This window comes from Salvelinus fontinalis, chromosome 18 (assembly GCF_029448725.1).
Source record: "Salvelinus fontinalis isolate EN_2023a chromosome 18, ASM2944872v1, whole genome shotgun sequence".
NCBI classification, from domain to species: Eukaryota; Metazoa; Chordata; class Actinopteri; order Salmoniformes; family Salmonidae; genus Salvelinus; species Salvelinus fontinalis.
The window spans coordinates 52,204,535-52,226,688 of NC_074682.1; the positions used below are offsets into that span (position 1 = coordinate 52,204,535).

At 44.8% G+C, this 22,154-nt stretch overlaps 1 protein-coding gene across 6 annotated transcripts in view; it reads left to right on the top strand.

Moving 5' to 3' along the window:
* The window catches only part of LOC129815739 (glutaminase kidney isoform, mitochondrial-like), a 42,806-nt gene that overhangs the window by 17,278 nt on the left and 3,374 nt on the right, over positions 1-22,154 (top strand). For 4 of the 6 annotated variants that reach the window (XM_055869815.1, XM_055869816.1, XM_055869818.1 and 1 more), the window contains 12 exons: positions 7,768-7,931; positions 8,204-8,262; positions 13,711-13,743; positions 13,861-13,919; positions 14,013-14,079; positions 14,291-14,341; positions 14,670-14,846; positions 19,103-19,234; positions 19,450-19,542; positions 19,985-20,046; positions 21,082-21,158; positions 21,952-22,015. In XM_055869815.1, the coding sequence (XP_055725790.1) occupies positions 7,768-7,931; positions 8,204-8,262; positions 13,711-13,743; positions 13,861-13,919; positions 14,013-14,079; positions 14,291-14,341; positions 14,670-14,846; positions 19,103-19,234; positions 19,450-19,542; positions 19,985-20,046; positions 21,082-21,158; positions 21,952-22,015 (1,038 nt within the window). The other 2 variants (XR_008753465.1, XR_008753466.1) reach the window with 2 other exon arrangements.

Genomic DNA, 22,154 nt, shown 5'->3' on the forward strand with positions numbered 1-22,154 from the left:
TCATCTCTCTCTTTCTTCCTCTGGTCATCTCTCTCTTTCTTCCTCTGGTCATCTCTCTCTTTCTTCCTCTGGTCTCTCTCTCTCTCTCTTTCTTCCTCTGGTCCTCTCTCTCTCTCTCTTTCTTCCTCTGGTCCTCTCTCTCTCTCTCTTTCTTCCTCTGGTCCTCTCTCTCTCTCTCTTTCTTCCTCTGGTCCTCTCTCTCTCTCTCTTTCTTCCTCTGGTCCTCTCTCTCTCTCTCTTTCTTCCTCTGGTCCTCTCTCTCTCTCTCTCTTTCTTCCTCTGGTCCTCTCTCTCTCTCTCTTTCTTCCTCTGGTCCTCTCTCTCTCTCTCTTTCTTCCTCTGGTCCTCTCTCTCTCTCTCTTTCTTCCTCTGGTCCTCTCTCTCTCTCTCTCTCTCTTTCTTCCTCTGGTCCTCTCTCTCTCTCTCTCTCTCTTTCTTCCTCTGGTCCTCTCTCTCTCTCTCTCTTTCTTCCTCTGGTCCTCTCTCTCTCTCTCTCTCTTTCTTCCTCTGGTCCTCTCTCTCTCTCTCTCTCTTTCTTCCTCTGGTCCTCTCTCTCTCTCTTTCTTCCTTCCTCTGGTCCTCTCTCTCTCTCTTTCTTCCTTCCTCTGGTCCTCTCTCTCTCTCTTTCTTCCTCTGGTCCTCTCTCTCTCTCTTTCTTCCTCTGGTCCTCTCTCTCTCTCTTTCTTCCTCTGGTCCTCTCTCTCTCTCTTTCTTCCTTTGGTCCTCTCTCTCTCTCTTTCTTCCACTGGTCCTCTCTCTCTTTCTTCCACTGGTCCTCTCTCTCTTCCTTCCTCTGGTCATCTCTCTCTCTCTCTTCATTCCTCTGGTCCTCTCTCTCTCTCTCTCTCTTTATTCCTCTGGTCCTCTCTCTCTCTTTATTCCTCTGGTCCTCTCTCTCTCTTTATTCCTCTGGTCCTCTCTCTCTCTTTATTCCTCTGGTCCTCTCTCTCTCTCTCTTTCTTCCTCTGGTCCTCTCTCTCTCTTTATTCCTCTGGTCCCCTCTCTCTCTTTATTCCTCTGGTCCTCTCTCTCTCTCTCTTTATTCCTCTGGTCCTCTCTCTCTCTCTCTCTTTATTCCTCTGGTCCTCTCTCTCTCTCTCTCTTTATTCCTCTGGTCCTCTCTCTCTCTCTCTCTTTATTCCTCTGGTCCTCTCTCTCTCTCTCTCTTTATTCCTCTGGTCCTCTCTCTCTCTCTCTCTTTATTCCTCTGGTCCTCTCTCTCTCTCTTTATTCCTCTGGTCCTCTCTCTCTCTCTCTCTCTTTATTCCTCTGGTCCTCTCTCTCTCTCTCTTTATTCCTCTGGTCCTCTCTCTCTCTCTCTCTCTCTTTATTCCTCTGGTCCTCTCTCTCTCTCTCTTTATTCCTCTGGTCCTCTCTCTCTCTCTCTCTCTCTTTATTCCTCTGGTCCTCTCTCTCTCTTTATTCCTCTGGTCCTCTCTCTCTCTCTCTCTTTATTCCTCTGGTCCTCTCTCTCTCTCTCTCTCTTTATTCCTCTGGTCCTCTCTCTCTCTCTCTCTTTATTCCTCTGGTCCCCTCTCTCTCTCTCTCTTTATTCCTCTGGTCCTCTCTCTCTCTCTCTCTTTATTCCTCTGGTCCTCTCTCTCTCTCTCTTTCTTCCACTGGTCCTCTCTCTCTTTCTTCCACTGGTCCTCTCTCTCTTTCTTCCTCTGGTCATCTCTCTCTTTCTTCCTCTGGTCCTCTCTCTCTTTCTTCCTCTGGTCCTCTCTCTCTCTCTCTCTTTCTTCCTCTGGTCCTCTCTCTCTCTCTCTCTCTTTCTTCCTCTGGTCCTCTCTCTCTCTCTCTCTCTTTCTTCCTCTGGTCCTCTCTCTCTCTCTCTCTCTTTCTTCCTCTGGTCCTCTCTCTCTCTCTCTCTCTTTCTTCCTCTGGTCCTCTCTCTCTCTCTCTCTTTCTTCCTCTGGTCCTCTCTCTCTCTCTCTTTCTTCCTCTGGTCCTCTCTCTCTTTCTTCCTTTGGTCCTCTCTCTCTTTCTTCCTCTGGTCCTCTCTCTCTTTCTTCCACTGTTCCTCTCTCTCTTTCTTCCACTGGTCCTCTCTCTCTTCCTTCCTCTGGTCATCTCTCTCTTTCTTCCTCTGGTCATCTCTCTCTTTCTTCCTCTGGTCTCTCTCTCTCTCTCTTTCTTCCTCTGGTCCTCTCTCTCTTTTTTTTCCCTCTGGTCCTCTCTCACTCTCTCTTTCTTCCTCTGGTCCTCTCTCTCTCTCTCTTTCTTCCTCTGGTCCTCTCTCTCTCTCTCTTTCTTCCTCTGGTCCTCTCTCTCTCTCTCTTTCTTCCTCTGGTCCTCTCTCTCTCTCTCTTTCTTCCTCTGGTCCTCTCTCTCTCTCTTTCTTCCTTTGGTCCTCTCTCTCTTTCTTCCTCTGGTCCTCTCTCTCTTTCTTCCACTGTTCCTCTCTCTCTTTCTTCCACTGGTCCTCTCTCTCTTTCTTCCTCTGGTCATCTCTCTCTTTCTTCCTCTGGTCATCTCTCTCTTTCTTCCTCTGGTCATCTCTCTCTTTCTTCCTCTGGTCTCTCTCTCTCTCTCTTTCTTCCTCTGGTCCTCTCTCTCTCTCTCTTTCTTCCTCTGGTCCTCTCTCTCTCTCTCTTTCTTCCTCTGGTCCTCTCTCTCTCTCTCTTTCTTCCTCTGGTCCTCTCTCTCTCTCTCTTTCTTCCTCTGGTCCTCTCTCTCTCTCTCTTTCTTCCTCTGGTCCTCTCTCTCTCTCTCTCTTTCTTCCTCTGGTCCTCTCTCTCTCTCTCTTTCTTCCTCTGGTCCTCTCTCTCTCTCTCTTTCTTCCTCTGGTCCTCTCTCTCTCTCTCTTTCTTCCTCTGGTCCTCTCTCTCTCTCTCTCTCTCTTTCTTCCTCTGGTCCTCTCTCTCTCTCTCTCTCTCTTTCTTCCTCTGGTCCTCTCTCTCTCTCTCTCTTTCTTCCTCTGGTCCTCTCTCTCTCTCTCTCTCTTTCTTCCTCTGGTCCTCTCTCTCTCTCTCTCTCTTTCTTCCTCTGGTCCTCTCTCTCTCTCTTTCTTCCTTCCTCTGGTCCTCTCTCTCTCTCTTTCTTCCTTCCTCTGGTCCTCTCTCTCTCTCTTTCTTCCTCTGGTCCTCTCTCTCTCTCTTTCTTCCTCTGGTCCTCTCTCTCTCTCTTTCTTCCTCTGGTCCTCTCTCTCTCTCTTTCTTCCTTTGGTCCTCTCTCTCTCTCTTTCTTCCACTGGTCCTCTCTCTCTTTCTTCCACTGGTCCTCTCTCTCTTCCTTCCTCTGGTCATCTCTCTCTCTCTCTTTCTTCCTCTGGTCATCTCTCTCTCTCTCTTTCTTCCTCTGGTCCTCTCTCTCTCTCTCTTTCTTCCTCTGGTCCTCTCTCTCTCTCTCTTTCTTCCTCTGGTCCTCTCTCTCTCTCTCTTTCTTCCTCTGGTCCTCTCTCTCTCTCTTTCTTCCTCTGGTCCTCTCTCTCTCTCTTTCTTCCTCTGGTCCTCTCTCTCTCTCTTTCTTCCTTTGGTCCTCTCTCTCTTTCTTCCTCTGGTCCTCTCTCTCTCTTTCTTCCACTGGTCCTCTCTCTCTTTCTTCCTCTGGTCATCTCTCTCTTTCTTCCTCTGGTCTCTCTCTCTTTTTTTTCCCCCTCTGGTCCTCTCTCACTCTCTCTTTCTTCCTCTGGTCCTCTCTCTCTCTCTTTCTTCCTCTGGTCCTCTCACTCTCTTTTTTTCCCTCTGGTCCTCTCTCTCTCTCTTTCTTCCTCTGGTCCTCTCTCTCTCTCTCTTTCTTCCTCTGGTCCTCTCTCTCTCTCTCTTTTTTCCTCTGGTCCTCTCTCACTCTCTCTTTCTTCCTCTGGTCCTCTCTCTCTCTCTTTCTTCCTCTGGTCCTCTCTCACTCTCTCTTTTTTCGTCTGGTCCTCGCTCTCTCTCTCTCTTTTTTCGTCTGGTCCTCTCTCACTCTCTCTTTTTTCCTCTGGACCTCTCTCACTCTCTCTTTCTTCCTCTGGTCCTCTCTCACTCTCTCTTTCTTCCTCTGGTCCTCGCTCTCTCTCTCTTTCTTCCTCTGGTCCTCTCACTCTCTTTTTTTTCCTCTGGTCCTCTCTCTCTCTCTCTCTTTCTTCCTCTGGTCCTCTCTCACTCTCTTTCTTCCTCTGGTCCTCTCTCACTCTCTCTTTCTTCCTCTGGTCCTCTCTCACTCTCTCTTTATTCCTCTGGTCCTCTCTCTCTCTCTCTTTATTCCTCTGGTCCTCTCTCTCACTCTCTCTTTCTTCCTCTGGTCCTCTCTCACTCTCTCTTTCTTCCTCTGGTCCTCTCTCTCTCTTTCTTCCTATGGTCCTCTCTCTCTTTCTTCCTCTGGTCCTCTCTCTCTTTCTTCCTCTGGTCCTCTCTCTCTCTTTCTTCCACTGGTCCTCTCTCTCTTTCTTCCTCTGGTCATCTCTCTCTTTCTTCCTCTGGTCTCTCTCTCTTTTTTTCCCCCCTCTGGTCCTCTCTCACTCTCTCTTTCTTCCTCTGGTCCTCTCTCTCTCTCTTTCTTCCTCTGGTCCTCTCACTCTCTTTTTTTCCCTCTGGTCCTCTCTCTCTCTCTCTTCCTCTGGTCCTCTCTCTCTCTCTCTCTTTCTTCCTCTGGTCCTCTCTCTCTCTTTTTTCCTCTGGTCCTCGCTCACTCTCTCTTTCTTCCTCTGGTCCTCTCTCTCTCTCTCTTTCTTCCTCTGGTCCTCTCTCACTCTCTCTTTTTTCGTCTGGTCCTCGCTCTCTCTCTCTCTTTTTTCCTCTGGTCCTCTCTCACTCTCTCTTTTTTCCTCTGGACCTCTCTCACTCTCTCTTTCTTCCTCTGGTCCTCTCTCACTCTCTCTTTCTTCCTCTGGTCCTCGCTCTCTCTCTCTTTCTTCCTCTGGTCCTCTCACTCTCTTTTTTTTCCTCTGGTCCTCTCTCTCTCTCTCTCTTTCTTCCTCTGGTCCTCTCTCACTCTCTCTTTCTTCCTCTGGTCCTCTCTCACTCTCTCTTTCTTCCTCTGGTCCTCTCTCACTCTCTCTTTATTCCTCTGGTCCTCTCTCTCTCTCTCTTTATTCCTCTGGTCCTCTCTCTCACTCTCTCTTTCTTCCTCTGGTCCTCTCTCTCACTCTCTCTTTCTTCCTCTGGTCCTCTCTCTCACTCTCTCTTTCTTCCTCTGGTCCTCTCTCACTCTCTTTCTTCCTCTGGTCCTCTCTCACTCTCTCTTTATTCCTCTGGTCCTCTCTCTCTCTCTTTTTTTTCCTCTGGTCCTCGCTCTCTCTCTCTCTTTCTTCCTCTGGTCCTCTCTCTCTCTCTCTTTTTTCCTCTGGTCCTCTCTCACTCTCTCTTTCTTCCTCTGGTCCTCTCTCTCTCTCTCTTTCTTCCTCTGGTCCTCTCTCACTCTCTCTTTCTTCCTCTGGTCCTCTCTCACTCTCTCTCTTTTTTCCTCTGGTCCTCTCTCACTCTCTCTCTTTTTTCCTCTGGTCCTCTCTCACTCTCTCTCTTTCTTCCTCTGGTCCTCTCTCTCTCTCTCTCTCTTTTTTCCTCTGGTCCTCTCTCACTCTCTCTTTCTTCGTCTGGTCCTCTCTCTCTCTCTCTCTTTCTTCCTCTGGTCCTCTCTCTCTCTCTCTCTTTCTTCCTCTGGTCCTCTCTCACTCTCTCTTTATTCCTCTGGTCCTCTCTCACTCTCTCTTTATTCCTCTGGTCCTCTCTCACTCTCTCTTTATTCCTCTGGTCCTCTCTCACTCTCTCTTTATTCCTCTGGTCCTCTCTCACTCTCTCTTTATTCCTCTGGTCCTCTCTCACTCTCTCTTTATTCCTCTGGTCCTCTCTCACTCTCTCTTTATTCCTCTGGTCCTCTCTCACTCTCTCTTTATTCCTCTGGTCCTCTCTCTCACTCTCTCTTTATTCCTCTGGTCCTCTCTCTCTCTCTTTTTTTTCCTCTGGTCCTCGCTCTCTCTCTCTCTTTCTTCCTCTGGTCCTCTCTCACTCTCTCTTTTTTCCTCTGGTCCTCTCTCACTCTCTCTTTCTTCCTCTGGTCCTCTCTCACTCTCTCTTTCTTCCTCTGGTCCTCTCTCACTCTCTCTTTCTTCCTCTGGTCCTCTCTCACTCTCTCTTTCTTCCTCTGGTCCTCGCTCTCTCTTTTTTTTTCCTCTGGTCCTCGCTCTCTCTTTTTTTTTCCTCTGGTCCTCTCTCTCTCTCTCTTTCTTCCTCTGGTCCTCTCTCACTCTCTCTTTCTTCCTCTGGTCCTCTCTCACTCTCTATTTCTTCCTCTGGTCCTCTCTCACTCTCTCTTTATTCCTCTGGTCCTCTCTCTCTCTCTCTTTCTTCCTCTGGTCCTCTCTCTCACTCTCTCTTTTTCCCTCTGGCCCTCTCTCTCTCTCTCTTTTTTCCTCTGGTCCTCTCTCACTCTCTCTTTTTTCCTCTGGTCCTCTCTCACTCTCTCTTTCTTCCTCTGGTCCTCTCTCACTCTCTCTTTCTTCCTCTGGTCCTCTCTCACTCTCTCTTTCTTCCTCTGGTCCTCGCTGTCTTTCTTCTTCTGGTCCTCGCTCTCTCTTTCTTCCTCTGGTCCTCTCTCTCTCTCTCTTTCTTCCTCTGGTCCTCTCTCTCTCTCTCTCTTTCTTCCTTTGGTCCTCTCTCTCTTTCTTCCTCTGGTCCTCTCTCTCTTTCTTCCTCTGGTCCTCTCTCTCTCTTTCTTCCACTGGTCCTCTCTCTCTTTCTTCCACTGGTCCTCTCTCTCTTTCTTCCTCTGGTCATCTCTCTCTTTCTTCCTCTGGTCATCTCTCTCTTTCTTCCTCTGGTCATCTCTCTCTTTCTTCCTCTGGTCTCTCTCTCTCTCTTTTTTTCCCCTCTGGTCCTCTCTCTCTTTCTCTTTCTTCCTCTGGTCCTCTCTCTCTCTCTTTCTTCCTCTGGTCCTCTCTCTCTCTCTCTCTCTTTCTTCCTCTGGTCCTCTCTCACTCTCTTTTTATTCCTCTGGTCCTCGCTCTCTCTCTCTTTTTTCCTCTGGTCCTCTCTCACTCTCTCTTTCTTCCTCTGGTCCTCTCTCTCTCTCTCTTTTTTCCTCTGGTCCTCTCTCACTCTCTCTTTCTTCTTCTGGTCCTCTCTCACTCTCTCTTTCTTCTTCTGGTCCTCTCTCACTCTCTCTTTCTTCCTCTGGTCCTCTCTCTCTCTCTCTTTCTTCCTCTGGTCCTCTCTCACTCTCTTTCTTCCTCTGGTCCTCTCTCTCTCTCTCTTTCTTCCTCTGGTCCTCTCTCTCTCTCTCTTTCTTCCTCTGGTCCTCTCTCACTCTCTCTTTCTTCCTCTGGTCCTCTCTCTCTCTCTCTTTCTTCCTCTGGTCCTCTCTCACTCTCTCTTTCTTCCTCTGGTCCTCTCTCACTCTCTCTTTCTTCCTCTGGTCCTCTCTCACTCTCTCTTTCTTCCTCTGGTCCTCTCTCTCTCTCTTTCTTCCTCTGGTCCTCTCTCTCTCTCTCTTTCTTCCTCTGGTCCTCTCTCTCTCTCTCTCTCTTTCTTCCTCTGGTCCTCTCTCTCTCTCTCTCTTTCTTCCTCTGGTCCTCTCTCTCTCTCTCTCTCTTTCTTCCTCTGGTCCTCTCTCTCTCTCTCTCTTTCTTCCTCTGGTCCTCTCTCTCTCTCTCTCTTTCTTCCTCTGGTCCTCTCTCTCTCTCTCTCTTTCTTCCGCTGGTCCTCTCTCTCTCTCTCTCTTTCTTCCTCTGGTCCTCTCTCTCTCTCTTTTTCCTCTGTTTCTCTGGTCCTCTCTCTCTTTCTTCCTTTATTTCCTCTTTACTAATGGCCTTTTCCCACCCTCTGTCTATCCCTCCTCTCCCCCCAGACACTCAGTAGGGGACACTAAGCAGCCCTTCTGTCTCCAGTCGTGTGTGAAGCCACTGGAGTATGCTGTGGCCATCCACGAGGCTGGGACAGAGAAGGTACACCGCTATGTGGGGATGGAGCCCAGCGGACTCAAATTCAACAAGCTCTACCTGGATGAGGAAGGTGGGTAAGGGAACCCTTTGCTCCTGTTGCTGTACATTACTGTCTTGCGGGTGTTTTGTTAGTTTGGTGGACAAATATGATTTGATTTCAGTACAAGTTAAGACCACGTAAGTTCAGGTTGATAGGATCTTCTACTTTCTACCACGTGGACGTGATGTCAGCTCTCGAAGAAAGACTTAGTCTCCAAATAGTGAAGCATCATTGTACTTCTGTGACCATACTGTACTCTGTCTTAACTCTGATAATAACCAACTTGTGTTTTGTGTGCCTAGACAAACCCCACAACCCCATGGTGAATGCTGGAGCCATTGTGATTAGCTCTCTTATCAAGGTAACTAGACAGACAGTCTACAGACCACACTATACATGGTGTGAGTATATCCTGTAACTAGACAGTCTACAGACCACACTATACATGGTGTGAGTATATCCTGTAACTAGACAGACCACACTACACATGGTGTGAATATATCCTGTAACTAGACAGACCACACTACACATGGTGTGAATATATCCTGTAACTAGACAGACCACACGACACATGGTGTGAATATATCCTGTAACTAGACAGACCACACTACACATGGTGTGAATATATCCTGTAACTAGACAGACCACACTATACATGGTGTGAATATATCCTGTAACTAGACAGACCACACTATACATGGTGTGAGTATATCCTGTAACTAGACAGACCACACTACCCATGGTGTGAGTATATCCTGTAACTAGGCAGACCACACTACACATGGGGAGAGTATATCCTGTAACTAGACAGACCACACTACACATGGTGAGTATATCCTGTAACTAGACAGACCACACTACACATGGTGTGAGTATATCCTGTAACTAGACAGACCACACTATACATGGTGTGAATATATCCTGTAACTAGACAGACCACACTATAAATGGTGTGAATATATCCTGTAACTAGACAGACCACACTATACATGGTGTGAATATATCCTGTAACTAGACAGACCACACTATACATGGTGTGAGTATATCCTGTAACTAGACAGACCACACTACACATGGTGTGAGTATATCCTGTAACTAGACAGACCACACTACCCATGGTGAGAATATATCCTGTAACTAGGCAGACCACACTACACATGGTGTGAATATATCCTGTAACTAGACAGACCACACTATACATGGTGTGAGTATATCCTGTAACTAGACAGACCACACTACACATGGTGAGTATATCCTGTAACTAGACAGACCACACTACACATGGTGTGAATATATCCTGTAACTAGACAGACCACACTACACATGGTGAGTATATCCTGTAACTAGGCAGACCACAGTACACATGGTGTGAATATATCCTGTAACTAGACAGACCACACTATACATGGTGTGAGTATATCCTGTAACTAGACAGACCACACTACACATGGTGTGAGTATATCCTGTAACTAGACAGACCACACTACACATGGTGTGAATATATCCTATAACTAGACAGACCACACTACACATGGTGTGAATATATCCTGTAACTAGACAGACCACACTACACATGGTGTGAATATATCCTGTAACTAGACAGACCACACTACACATGGTGTGAATATATCCTGTAACTAGGCAGACCACACTACACATGGTGTGAATATATCCTGTAACTAGGCAGACCACACTATACATGGTGTGAGTATATCCTGTAACTAGACAGACCACACTATACATGGTGTGAATATATCCTGTAACTAGGCAGACCACACTATACATGGTGTGAGTATATCCTGTAACTAGACAGACCACACTATACATGGTGAGAATATATCCTGTAACTAGACAGACCACACTACACATGGTGTGAGTATATCCTGTAACTAGACAGACCACACTATACATGGTGTGAGTATATCCTGTAACTAGACAGACCACACTACACATGGTGTGAATATATCCTGTAACTAGACAGACCACACTACACATGGTGTGAGTATATCCTGTAACTAGACAGACCACACTATACATGGTGTGAGTATATCCTGTAACTAGACAGACCACACTACACATGGTGTGAATATATCCTGTAACTAGACAGACCACACTACACATGGTGTGAATATATCCTGTAACTAGACAGACCACACTATAAATGGTGTGAGTATATCCTGTAACTAGACAGACCACACTACACATGGTGTGAATATATCCTGTAACTAGGCAGACCACACTACACATGGTGTGAGTATATCCTGTAACTAGACAGACCACACTACACATGGTGTGAATATATCCTGTAACTAGACAGACCACACTATACATGGTGAGAATATATCCTGTAACTAGACAGACCACACTACACATGGTGTGAGTATATCCTGTAACTAGACAGACCACACTATACATGGTGTGAGTATATCCTGTAACTAGACAGACCACACTACACATGGTGTGAATATATCCTGTAACTAGACAGACCACACTACACATGGTGTGAGTATATCCTGTAACTAGACAGACCACACTATACATGGTGTGAGTATATCCTGTAACTAGACAGACCACACTACACATGGTGTGAATATATCCTGTAACTAGACAGACCACACTACACATGGTGTGAATATATCCTGTAACTAGACAGACCACACTATAAATGGTGTGAGTATATCCTGTAACTAGACAGACCACACTACACATGGTGTGAATATATCCTGTAACTAGGCAGACCACACTATACATGGTGTGAGTATATCCTGTAACTAGACAGACCACACTATACATGGTGTGAGTATATCCTGTAACTAGACAGACCACACTACACATGGTGTGAGTATATCCTGTAACTAGGCAGACCACACTACACATGGTGTGAATATATCCTGTAACTAGGCAGACCACACTATACATGGTGTGAGTATATCCTGTAACTAGACAGACCACACTATACATGGTGTGAGTATATCCTGTAACTAGACAGACCACACTACACATGGTGTGAATATATCCTGTAACTAGGCAGACCACACTACACATGGTGTGAGTATATCCTGTAACTAGACAGACCACACTACACATGGTGTGAATATATCCTGTAACTAGACAGACCACACTACACATGGTGTGAATATATCCTGTAACTAGACAGACCACACTACACATGGTGTGAGTATATCCTGTAACTAGGCAGACCACACTATACATGGTGTGAGTATATCCTGTAACTAGACAGACCACACTACACATGGTGTGAGTATATCCTGTAACTAGACAGACCACACTACACATGGTGTGAATATATCCTGTAACTAGACAGACCACACTACACATGGTGAGAGTATATCCTGTAACTAGACAGACCACACTACACATGGTGAGAGTATATCCTGTAACTAGACAGACCACACTATACATGGTGTGAGTATATCCTGTAACTAGACAGACCACACTACACATGGTGTGAGTATATCCTTTAACTAGACAGACCACACTACACATGGTGTGAATATATCCTGTAACTAGACAGACCACACTACACATGGTGTGAATATATCCTGTAACTAGACAGACCACACTACACATGGTGAGAATATATCCTGTAACTAGACAGACCACACTACACATGGTGAGTATATCCTGTAACTAGACAGACCACACTACACATGGTGAGAGTATATCCTGTAACTAGACAGACCACACTACACATGGTGTGAATATATCCTGTAACTAGACAGACCACACTACACATGGTGTGAGTATATCCTGTAACTAGACAGACCACACTACACATGGTGAGAGTATATCCTGTCTGACTTTAAATATTCCCCTTAAAACATCCACTCTCAATGATGCATCAGTGATATTCATCACTGTCATTATTTGCTAAATCCACTCAGTGTTTTACAAGCAAATGTACACAACAAACCAAGATCCAGGTCATCTGTAAATCTTTGACCCAAAGCTGACGTGGGTTTGGCTTTGTCCCGTTGAAACATGCAGCTCTAAACACACACACACGGCCTCTCTGGCACGTAAGGTAGATCGTAGTCACATGTACAGTAGGGTAGTCGGTAGGGTAGTCGGTAGTGTTGACCCTGGTTCTGCCAGCTTTACTGCTCTCCTGTCACCCCCACACCGTGCTGGGGAGGGACCCTGGGACCGGTGGGACCATCACCCCCACACCGTGCTGGGGAGGGACCCTGGGACCGGTGGGACCATCACCCTCACACCGTGCTGGGGAGGGACCCTGGGACCGGTGGGACCATCACCCCCACACCGTGCTGGGGAGGGACCCTGGGACCGGTGGGACCATCACCCCCACACCGTGCTGGGGAGGGACCCTGGGACCGGTGGGACCATCACCTCCACACCGTGCTGGGGAGGGACCCTGGGACCGGTGGGACCATCACCCTCACACCGTGCTGGGGAGGGACCCTGGGACCGGTGGGACCATCACCCTCACACCGTGCTGGGGAGGGACCCTGGGACCGGTGGGACCATCACCCCCACACCGTGCTGGGGAGGGACCCTGGGATCGGTGGGACCATCACCCCCACACCGTGCTGGGGAGGGACCGGTGGGACCATCACCCCCACACCGTGCTGGGGAGGGACCCTGGGACCGGTGGGACCATCACCCCCACACCGTGCTGGGGAGGGACCCTGGGACCGGTGGGACCATCACCCTCACACCGTGCTGGGGAGGGACCCTGGGACCGGTGGGACCATCACCCCCACACCGTGCTGGGGAGGGACCCTGGGATCGGTGGGACCATCACCCCCACACCGTGCTGGGGAGGGACCGGTGGGACCATCACCCCCACACCGTGCTGGGGAGGGACCCTGGGACCGGTGGGACCATCACCCCCACACCGTGCTGGGGAGGGACCCTGGGACCGGTGGGACCATCACCCTCACACCGTGCTGGGGAGGGACCCTGGGACCGGTGGGACCATCAGTTTAACCAATTAACGGAGCACTTTGGAGAGGTGGTGCGTGTGTGTTGTTATCCCAGGCAGAGAGAGAGAAAGGTACATGGACAGAGCAGGCGAGTTTAACTGATATATAGCTATATATAACTGCTATAAAGACAGCGGGGGCCCCAGGCATATGGGGCCCCAGGCAAAGGGGGCCCCAGGCAAAGGGGGCCCCAGGCAAAGGAGGCCCCAGGCAAAGGGGGCTCCAGGTGGAAGTTAGCCTGAAGGAATAACAGGAGGGTTTAAGTCTGATTTCTGCCTATCGGTTCAGAATTCATCTTTAATTTAATAGATATACTTAAATAAAACTATTACTGTGTAATGCTTCTTTGTGACGCAAACAATCTTATTTATACCCCAATACTGGACATTTGGGTTCACTTGGGCCATCACAGCTATGCTCTATAATTTATATAAAGTAGCCAGCCCCCTTAAAAAATTTATTCCGAACCAAATCCACCTTTAACCTCTCAATGCTGGGTCAGTGATACACCTCTTTCAGACCAGGTCCTGTTGCTTTGGAACAGGTGAATTATTGCAGCTGTACTACAGAGAGTTCCTGTAATATCCTGAGACTTCAGATAACCAGTGTCTTTATTCAGACACCGTCTACTGTGATAACTGCTTGTTTTTGTCACCTTGTACAGGAGTAGACATTAGGACTTCAAGATGTGTGATCATTCATACTGTTAAAAGTGTGTTGAGCCTACTGAGTCCCGAAGCCCTGTAGAACATCGCCACCCGGTGGCTGACTACTGAAAAGGTTTTGATGTGGTGACTTATCGTTTACACTGCTGTTCTGTCTGTCTTTCTGTGTGTCACCAGCCCGGTTCAAATAAGGCAGAGAAGTTTGACTATGTAAGTAGATAGACTTAATGTGTGTCATCATTCAGTATCATTCTAACGTAGTCCTATACAATGCAACATGATACCTTACAATATATTAATATACGATATCTCTCATCCTCTCCTCAGATGATGGAGTTTATCAAGAAGATGGCCGGTCGAGAGTACGTGGGGTTCAGCAATGCCACGTGAGTTTTAGTTCATGTCTTCGTTTTCGAAAGCAGAGTTATTCTCTCTGTTTTTTATATTATTGATGTTGTTGTTGACTCTCTGTGTCTCAGGTTCCAGTCTGAAAAAGAAACAGGCGACAGAAATTTTGCAATTGGATACTACCTCAAAGAGAAGAAGGTCAGTGAGGGACAGTGGCGATGGGAACATTTTAATTACAGTAGTTCTGGGACACACCTCCTGATAACTTTCTAGCTACTACTCAGGTCAGGAGTTTTGTGCACCAGAACGGTTTTGATCCCTCACTGTGTGATGGTTATGTGATAATAATATTTGAGATATTCTGTACCAGTATGAAATATTGATCATAGGAACTGATTTCCATCTGCAGTGTTTTCCCACTGGGGCCGAAATGATTGATGCGCTGGACTTCTATTTCCAGGTAAACTACACTTCCTCGGGTAAACTTTATCACACTGTGATAGTGTATGTGGTTTTGCTATTTCTGGTAGTGCGTCATTATGCTGATTTGTGACTGAACGTTATCATAAAGCATTACCCTATTTACTTGCAGTGCATATGAGTCACAGACACTGGAGCGGTTTCCCAGACATAAATTAGGCTTAGTCCTCGACTAAAAAAGTTATTTCAATGGAGATTCTCCATAGACTTCTTAGTTCAGTACTAGGCTTAATATGTGTCTGGGAAACGGAGCCTACATGTTTCTCTCTCTATATCATTGTTTGAGTAAATAAATGATTTCCTTTCAGCTGTGTTCCATAGAGGTGACCTGTGAGTCTGGGAGTGTCATGGCCGCCACGCTGGCCCACGGGGGGATCTGCCCAATCACCGGCGAGCGCGTCCTGAGTGCCGAGGCTGTAAGGAACACCCTGAGTCTCATGCACTCTTGCGGCATGTACGACTTCTCTGGACAGATGGCCTTCCATGTAAGTCATACTGTAGTCATACTGTAGTTATACAGTAGTCATATAGTACTCATACTGTAGTCATATGGTAGTTATTAAACAGTAGTTATACAGTAGTTATACAGTAGTCATACAGTAGTTATACAGTAGTCATATAGTAGTTATAAAGTAGTCATATAATAGTAGTTATACAGTAGTCATATAGTAGTTATAAAGTAGTCATATAATAGTTATAAAGTAGTCATATAATAGTTATAAAGTAGTCATACTGTAGTCATATAGTAGTTATTAAACAGTAGTCATAGTAGTCATATAGTAGTTATAAAGTAGTCATAGTAGTTATAAAGTAGTCATATAGAAGTCATATAGTAGTTATATAGTAGTCATAGTAGTTAAATAGAAGTCATATAGTAGTTATTAAACAGGAGTCATAGTAGTTATAAAGTAGTCAAAGAAGTTTTAAAATAGTTATATAGTAGTCATAAAGTAGTTATATAGTAGTCATGAAGTAGTTATATAGTAGTTATATAGTAGTCATAAAGTAGTTATATAGTAGTCATAAAGTAGTTATATAGTAGTCATGAAGTAGTTATATAGTAGTTATATAGTAGTCATAAAGTAGTCGTAAAGTAGTTATATAGTTGTCATATAGTAGTTATACAGTAGTTATATAGTAGTTATATAGTTGTCATATAGTAGTTATACAGTAGTTATATAGTAGTTATATAGTAGTCATAAAGTAGTTATATAGTAGTCGTAAAGTAGTTATATAGTTGTCATATAGTAGTTATACAGTAGTAATGAATATAGTCATAAAGTAGTCTGGGCCCCAAGTGACTGAGCCCTAGCTGAGGGAAAAGTGCAACTGCCAACACTATAGTCCAAAAGGATACATTCTAATGACAAGTATCTCACATAAGCATATTATATAAATAAAACATCTTATTTATATATGTCACCCAACTAATTCTGATTCATCCGCCACATCCCAAATAAGGACCGGTTGCGCTCTGCTGATGTTGGTGGGATTTGGAGGATGATGGAGGCAACGGGAAAGAGCAGATCCACAAAGTCCCTTCCACCAGGTGGCTGATGAGATACGTTGGCACGACTGCCATATTGCAACTCCATCCCAAAGCCCTTACTTGGAAGTGTACTTCACCAGACTGTCAAGAACCTTACCCTCATCCAGGCCAAGGTGGCAAGACATGGTAGTGATGACACCATAGGCCTTGTTGATCTCTGCACCAGACAGGATGCTCTTGCCAGCATACTTGGGTCCAACATGTATGCTGCTGCGTGTATGGGCTTCTTGATCTATTTCAGAACTGCAGTTTCCACGGCTTGGAGCAACAGTGAAGTGAGCAGGGCAGTACGGATTTCTTCTCTTATATCTGCAAGCAGAGTCTGAACATCAGACAGGATGACATTGTCTCCCTCAATCCGTGCAATGGCTACGGCAGTTTCAGGCTGCTTACCACTCTCAAAATACATCATCCAGGAGGATCCTCTTGATGGGGCTCTCCATATCGGCAGACTGATATGACCATTTCTTGGAGAGACTCCTTCCCCTCCAGAAGACTGTCAAACATGATGGCAACGCCACCCCAATGGGTGTTGCTGGGCAGCTTCAATGTGGTGCTCTTATTCATCTCACTTTGCTTGGTGAGGTAGATTGCTGCTATAACTTGATGACCCTTCACATACCTAACCATTTCCTTGGCTCTCTTGTAGAGTGTATCCATTGTTTTCAGTGCCATGATGTCTTTGAGGAGCAGATTCAATGCATGAGCAGCACAGCCAATGGGTGTGATGTGAGGGTAGGACTCCTCCACTTTAGACCAAGCAGCCTTCATGTTCGCAGCATTGTTTGTCACCAGTGCAAATACCTTCTATGGTCCAAGGTCATTGATGACTGCCTTCAGCCTATCTGCAATGTGGAGACCAGTGTGTCTGTTGTGCCTTGTGTCTGTGCTCTTGTAAAATACTGGTTGAGGGGTAGAGATGATGTAGTTAATTATTCCTTGCCCACGAACATTCGACCACCCATCAGAGATGATTGCAATACAGTCTGCTTTCTCTATGATTTGCTCGACCTTCACTTAAACTCTTTTGAACTCTGCATTCAGCAAATGAGTAGATAAAGCATGTCTGGTTGGAGGGGTGTATGCTGGGCGAAGAACATTCAGAAATCTCTTCCAATACACATTGCCTGTGAGCATCAGAGTTGAACCAGTTCCATACACAGCTCAAGCAAGACATTCATCAGCATTTCTCTGACTACGTTCCTCCATTGAGTCAAAAAAAACCTTCTGATTCCAGGAGGACCATGAGCTGTTGCTATCAATAAGGTGTCTGATTCATAATTTTCACCTCGAATAGAAGTAGAGGGTCTTTTGTCAGAGGTTGCTTGTTGTGAGCGCTGAGGGAACTTTATGCACTTGACCAGATGATTCTGCATTTTTGTTTATATTCTTCACATATGATTTGGCAAAGTATTTGCAAATGTACACAGCTTTTCCTTCTACATTAGCTGCAGTGAAATGTCTCCACACATCACATAGTGCCCGTGACATTTTCCTGTAAAGATGAGTAAAGAAAATGTAAAAATACAATTCCATATACAGATAAATAGTTAATCAGTTAGACTAAACAACTCCTTTGTAAGATAAATGTTTTAAAATTAAACATGTTTGGAAACAGGTGAATTAACACTCCTCAGTTAGCAGGCTCAAGTAAGCTAAAACGCACATTGTAGCAAAAACTAACTAGCAGTAATTGTTAAAAAGTTAGAAATGATTTAAACACACTTTGCTGTAGGCTACTATTTACTAGTAAAAAAAAAGAATGTGTGTCATTTAAAATATATTCACCTCATCCAGTATTGTAATCAAAACTTACCAGAAAGCATGTAGTCCCTGGCTCAGACAGTATGTAGTCCCTGGCTCAGACAGTGTAGTAGTGTGGGCTCAATAGCATCTCAATAGTGTGCAAGATCTTGAAAATCAGCTGTACATGTGATGGAAGAATGCACTGTGCATGCAGAGGGTTGCAATTCCATTGAATTGGGGATAGTTTAACCAAAATATGCCACAAGACTTAGAATTGCCTTGTGTATCCCACAAAAAGGTTCACTGTTATAAACTAACTTTTTTAATGAATTTAAGCAAAATTCCTCAAATTCCAGGGCTTAACTGTTTAAAAAAAAAATCCGAAAAAAAATCAAGAAATTTACCGGAAAGTTTTCCACACCTTTGCAACCATAGTATTCAGACACCTTTACTCAGTACTTTGTTGAAGCATCTTTGGCAGCGATTACAGCCCTGAGTTTTCTTTGGTATGACGCTACAAGCGTTTGTCTGGCCACATACAAAACATAAAGGCCTGATTGGTTGAGTTGAGTTTATTTGATTTTTACAGGGACAGTGCACATTAATCAACGTTTCAGTAAAAGTGCCGGTTTTAGCCAGCCGGGCTAATATTCAGTGCTGCAGAGATGGTTGTCCTTCTGGAAGGTTCTCCCATCTCCACAGAGGAACTCTGGAGTTCTGTCAGAGTGACCATTGGGTTTTTGGTCACTTTCTTGCTCAGTTTGGCCAGGTGGCCAACTATAGGAAGAGTCTTGGTGGTTCCAAACTTCTTCCATTTAAGAATGATTGAGTCCACTGAGTTCTTGGGGACCTTCAATACTGCAAACATTTTTTGGTACCATTCTCCTGATCTGTGCCTCGACACAATGCTGACTCAGAGCTCTACGGACAATTCCTTCGACCTCATGGCTTGGTTTTTGCTCTGACATGCACTGTCAACTGTGGGACCTTATATAGACAGGTGTGTACCTTTCCAAATCATGTCCAATCAATTGAATTTACCACAGGTGGACTCCAATTAAGTTGTAGAAACATCTCAAGGATGATCAATGGAAACAGGATGCACCTGATCTCAAATTATAGTCTCATAGCAAATGTTCTGAATACCTATGTAAATAAGGTATCTGTTTTTTATTTTTAATACATTTGCAAAAATGTCTACAAACCTTATTTTGCATTGTCATTATGGGGTATTGAGTGTAAATTGAGGAAATTTTAGAATAAGGCTGTAACGTAACAAAATGTGGGAAAAGTGAAGGGATCTGAATACTTCCTGAATACACTGTATCTGTATTAGTCATTTAGTAAACTGTTTTAAATACCATGTATTAATAGTATCTTTAGTTGGATGGTTTTAACGGACACTTTGATCATAACCTGTATGGCACCTGTATGCTTCTCTCCCAGGTGGGCTTGCCTGCTAAGTCTGGGGTGTCAGGAGCAGTTCTGTTGGTGGTTCCTAACGTCATGGGAGTGATGTGTTGGTCTCCTCCGTTAGACAGGGTTGGAAACAGTGTCCGGGGAATACACTTCTGCCAGGTAGCCCATTTTACACATGATGTATGACACAATGACTGAATTACTTGTACAGAGTGAGCACTTGCATGTACAGAGTGAGAAATGCTTGTGTACTCTGTATGAATGTGTTACGAAGTCCTCATATAGGTACTCTTTAAATAGCGTTAACCACATGCAACATGTATCAAGTTTTCGCTTCCCCATAACTATCTGCTTTTTCTGTCTTGGTCTTGCAGGAGCTGGTGTCTTCGTTTAACTTCCACAACTATGACAACCTGAGACACTTGGTCAAGAAGCAGGACCCTCGAAGGCAGGACGGGGATGATAGGGTAAGGGATTTTGAGAGTTATGAGCGCTTTTTATGAAAATCTAATCAAATTGTATTGGTCACATACACATGGTTAGCAGATGTTATTGCGAGTGTAGCGAAATGCTTGTGCTTCTAGTTCCAACAGTGCAGTAATATCTAACAAGTAATCTAACAATTCCACAACAACTACCTAATACACACAAATCTAAGTAAAGGAATAGAATATATACACATAAATATATATACTCTTATTCCATCCCTTTACTTAGATTTGTGTGTATTAGGTAGTTGTTGTGGAATTGTTACGGTAAACATACCAACAATTGAACATATTTGCTAGAAAATGAATTGAGGTTGAAGTTTGCTCTTGTTATGATGAGCACTGTGACTGACATGGGGGCGGTGTTGTCTCCCGGTGTCCCGCCCAGTCTAAGGTGTATTTATCTCTGCTAAATCTGTAGAACAAATCTGTGGTGAGCCTGATGTTTGCAGCCTACAGTGGAGATGTGTCAGCCCTCAGAAGGTAAAATACCAAATAAAGGAGTCGACAGAAGGAGGGTTTATGTTTTACTTAGTTTCAACCCGAAGTCACATGCTGGAGATGTCACTCTCTCTCCTCTCTACTAATCCTTCACAATAACTATTGATGTCACTCTCTCTCCTCTCTACTAATCCTTCACAATAACTATTGATGTCACTCTCTCTCCTCTCTACTAATCCTTCACAGTAACTCTTGATGTCACTCTCTCTCCTAACTACTAAAATCCTTCACAGGTATCTCTTGATGTCACTCTCTCTCCTCTCTACTAATCCTTCACAGTAACTCTTGATGTCACTCTCTCTCCTCTCTACTAATCCTTCACAGTAACTCTTGATGTCACTCTCTCTCCTAACTACTAAAATCGTTCACAGTAACTCTTGATGTCACTCTCTCTCCTAACTACTAAAATCCTTCACAGTAACTCTTGATGTCACTCTCCCAGTAACTCTTGATGTCACTCTCTCTCCTCTCTGCTAATCCTTCACAGTAACTATCGGTGTCACTCCTCTACTAATCCTTCACAGTAACTCTGGATGTCACTCTCTCCTAAGTTCTAATCCTTCACAGTAACTCTTGATGTCACTCACACTCTTCTCTACTAATCCTTCACCATAACTATTGATGTCACACTCTCTCCTCTCTACTAATCCTTCACAGTAACTCTGGATGTCACTCTCTTCTCACTACTAATCCTTCACAGTAACTCTGGATGTCACTCTCTTCTCACTACTAATCCTTCACAGTAACTCTGGATGTCACTCTCTTCTCACTACTAATCCTTCACAGTAACTCTGGATGTCACTCTCTTCTCACTACTAATCCTTCACAGTAACTCTGGATGTCACTCTCTTCTCACTACTAATCCTTCACAGTAACTATTGATGTCACTCTCTCTCCTAGCTGCTAATCCTTCATAGTAACTCTTGATGTCACTCTCTCCTAGCTACTAATCCTTCACAGTAACTCTTTGAAATGAGGAATACTATGTAGAATATAGCTTGTCTCCTATCCTCTGAGGTTTGCTCTGTCATTGATGGACATGGAGCTGAAGGACTATGACTCTAGGACCGCGCTACACGTGGCTGCTGGTGAGGGTGAGTTTCTCTCCACTGGTGGCATTGGCTCTTCAAAATGTTCTTCAATGTGATGTTCTGGTGCCTCTTGGGTAATTCAGACAGCTGATTGAGGACCTTATTACTGATGAATGTGATGTTCTGGTGCCTCTTGGGTAATTCAGACAGCTGATTGAGGACCTTATTACTGATGAATGTGATGTTCTGGTGCCTCTTGGGTAATTCAGACAGCTGATTGAGGACCTTATTACGGATGAATGTGATGTTCTGGTGCCTCTTGGGTAATTCAGACAGCTGATTGAGGACCGTATTACTGATGAATGTGATGTTCTGGTGCCTCTTGGGTAATTCAGACAGCTGATTGAGGACCGTATTACTGATGAATGTGATGTTCTGGTGCCTCTTGGGTAATTCAGACAGCTGATTGAGGACCGTATTACTGATGAATGTGATGTTCTGGTGCCTCTTGGGTAATTCAGACAGCTGATTGAGGACCTTATTACTGATGAATGTGTTTGTTTTTTTATGACCGTGTTTTTCTTTCTGTTTGCATTTTGTATTTATATTGATGTATGTGGTTTCTGTCATTTATATAATTCAGGGCTCATCTGTATGATTCCCTGATAAAATAAAGGTTAAATAAAATAAAATGTCTTATAATGCTGCATAGTGATGTTATAGATACTTATGAGTTGTTATTACAGCTTCTAGCAAGTGTTATAATGCAGTAGAACTGTATCATAAGGAATTATGTATGTGTGCCTCTTAGCAAGTGTTACCGGGCTAAGATACCTCTTTTGTGCTTTGTCCTCAGGCCATGTGGATGTGGTACGGTTCCTAACAGACGCCTGCAAAGTGAACCCCTTTGTGAAAGACCGGTACGGTAGTATTCATCTACCCCTCCATCCATCTATAGCAATCTCTATTGACGTTTCCTCCAACCTAACAACATCCCGTAGCTACTATTTTCCCAGCCTCTCATGTCTTATTTCTCCATCTCATTCGGTCCTCTGTGGC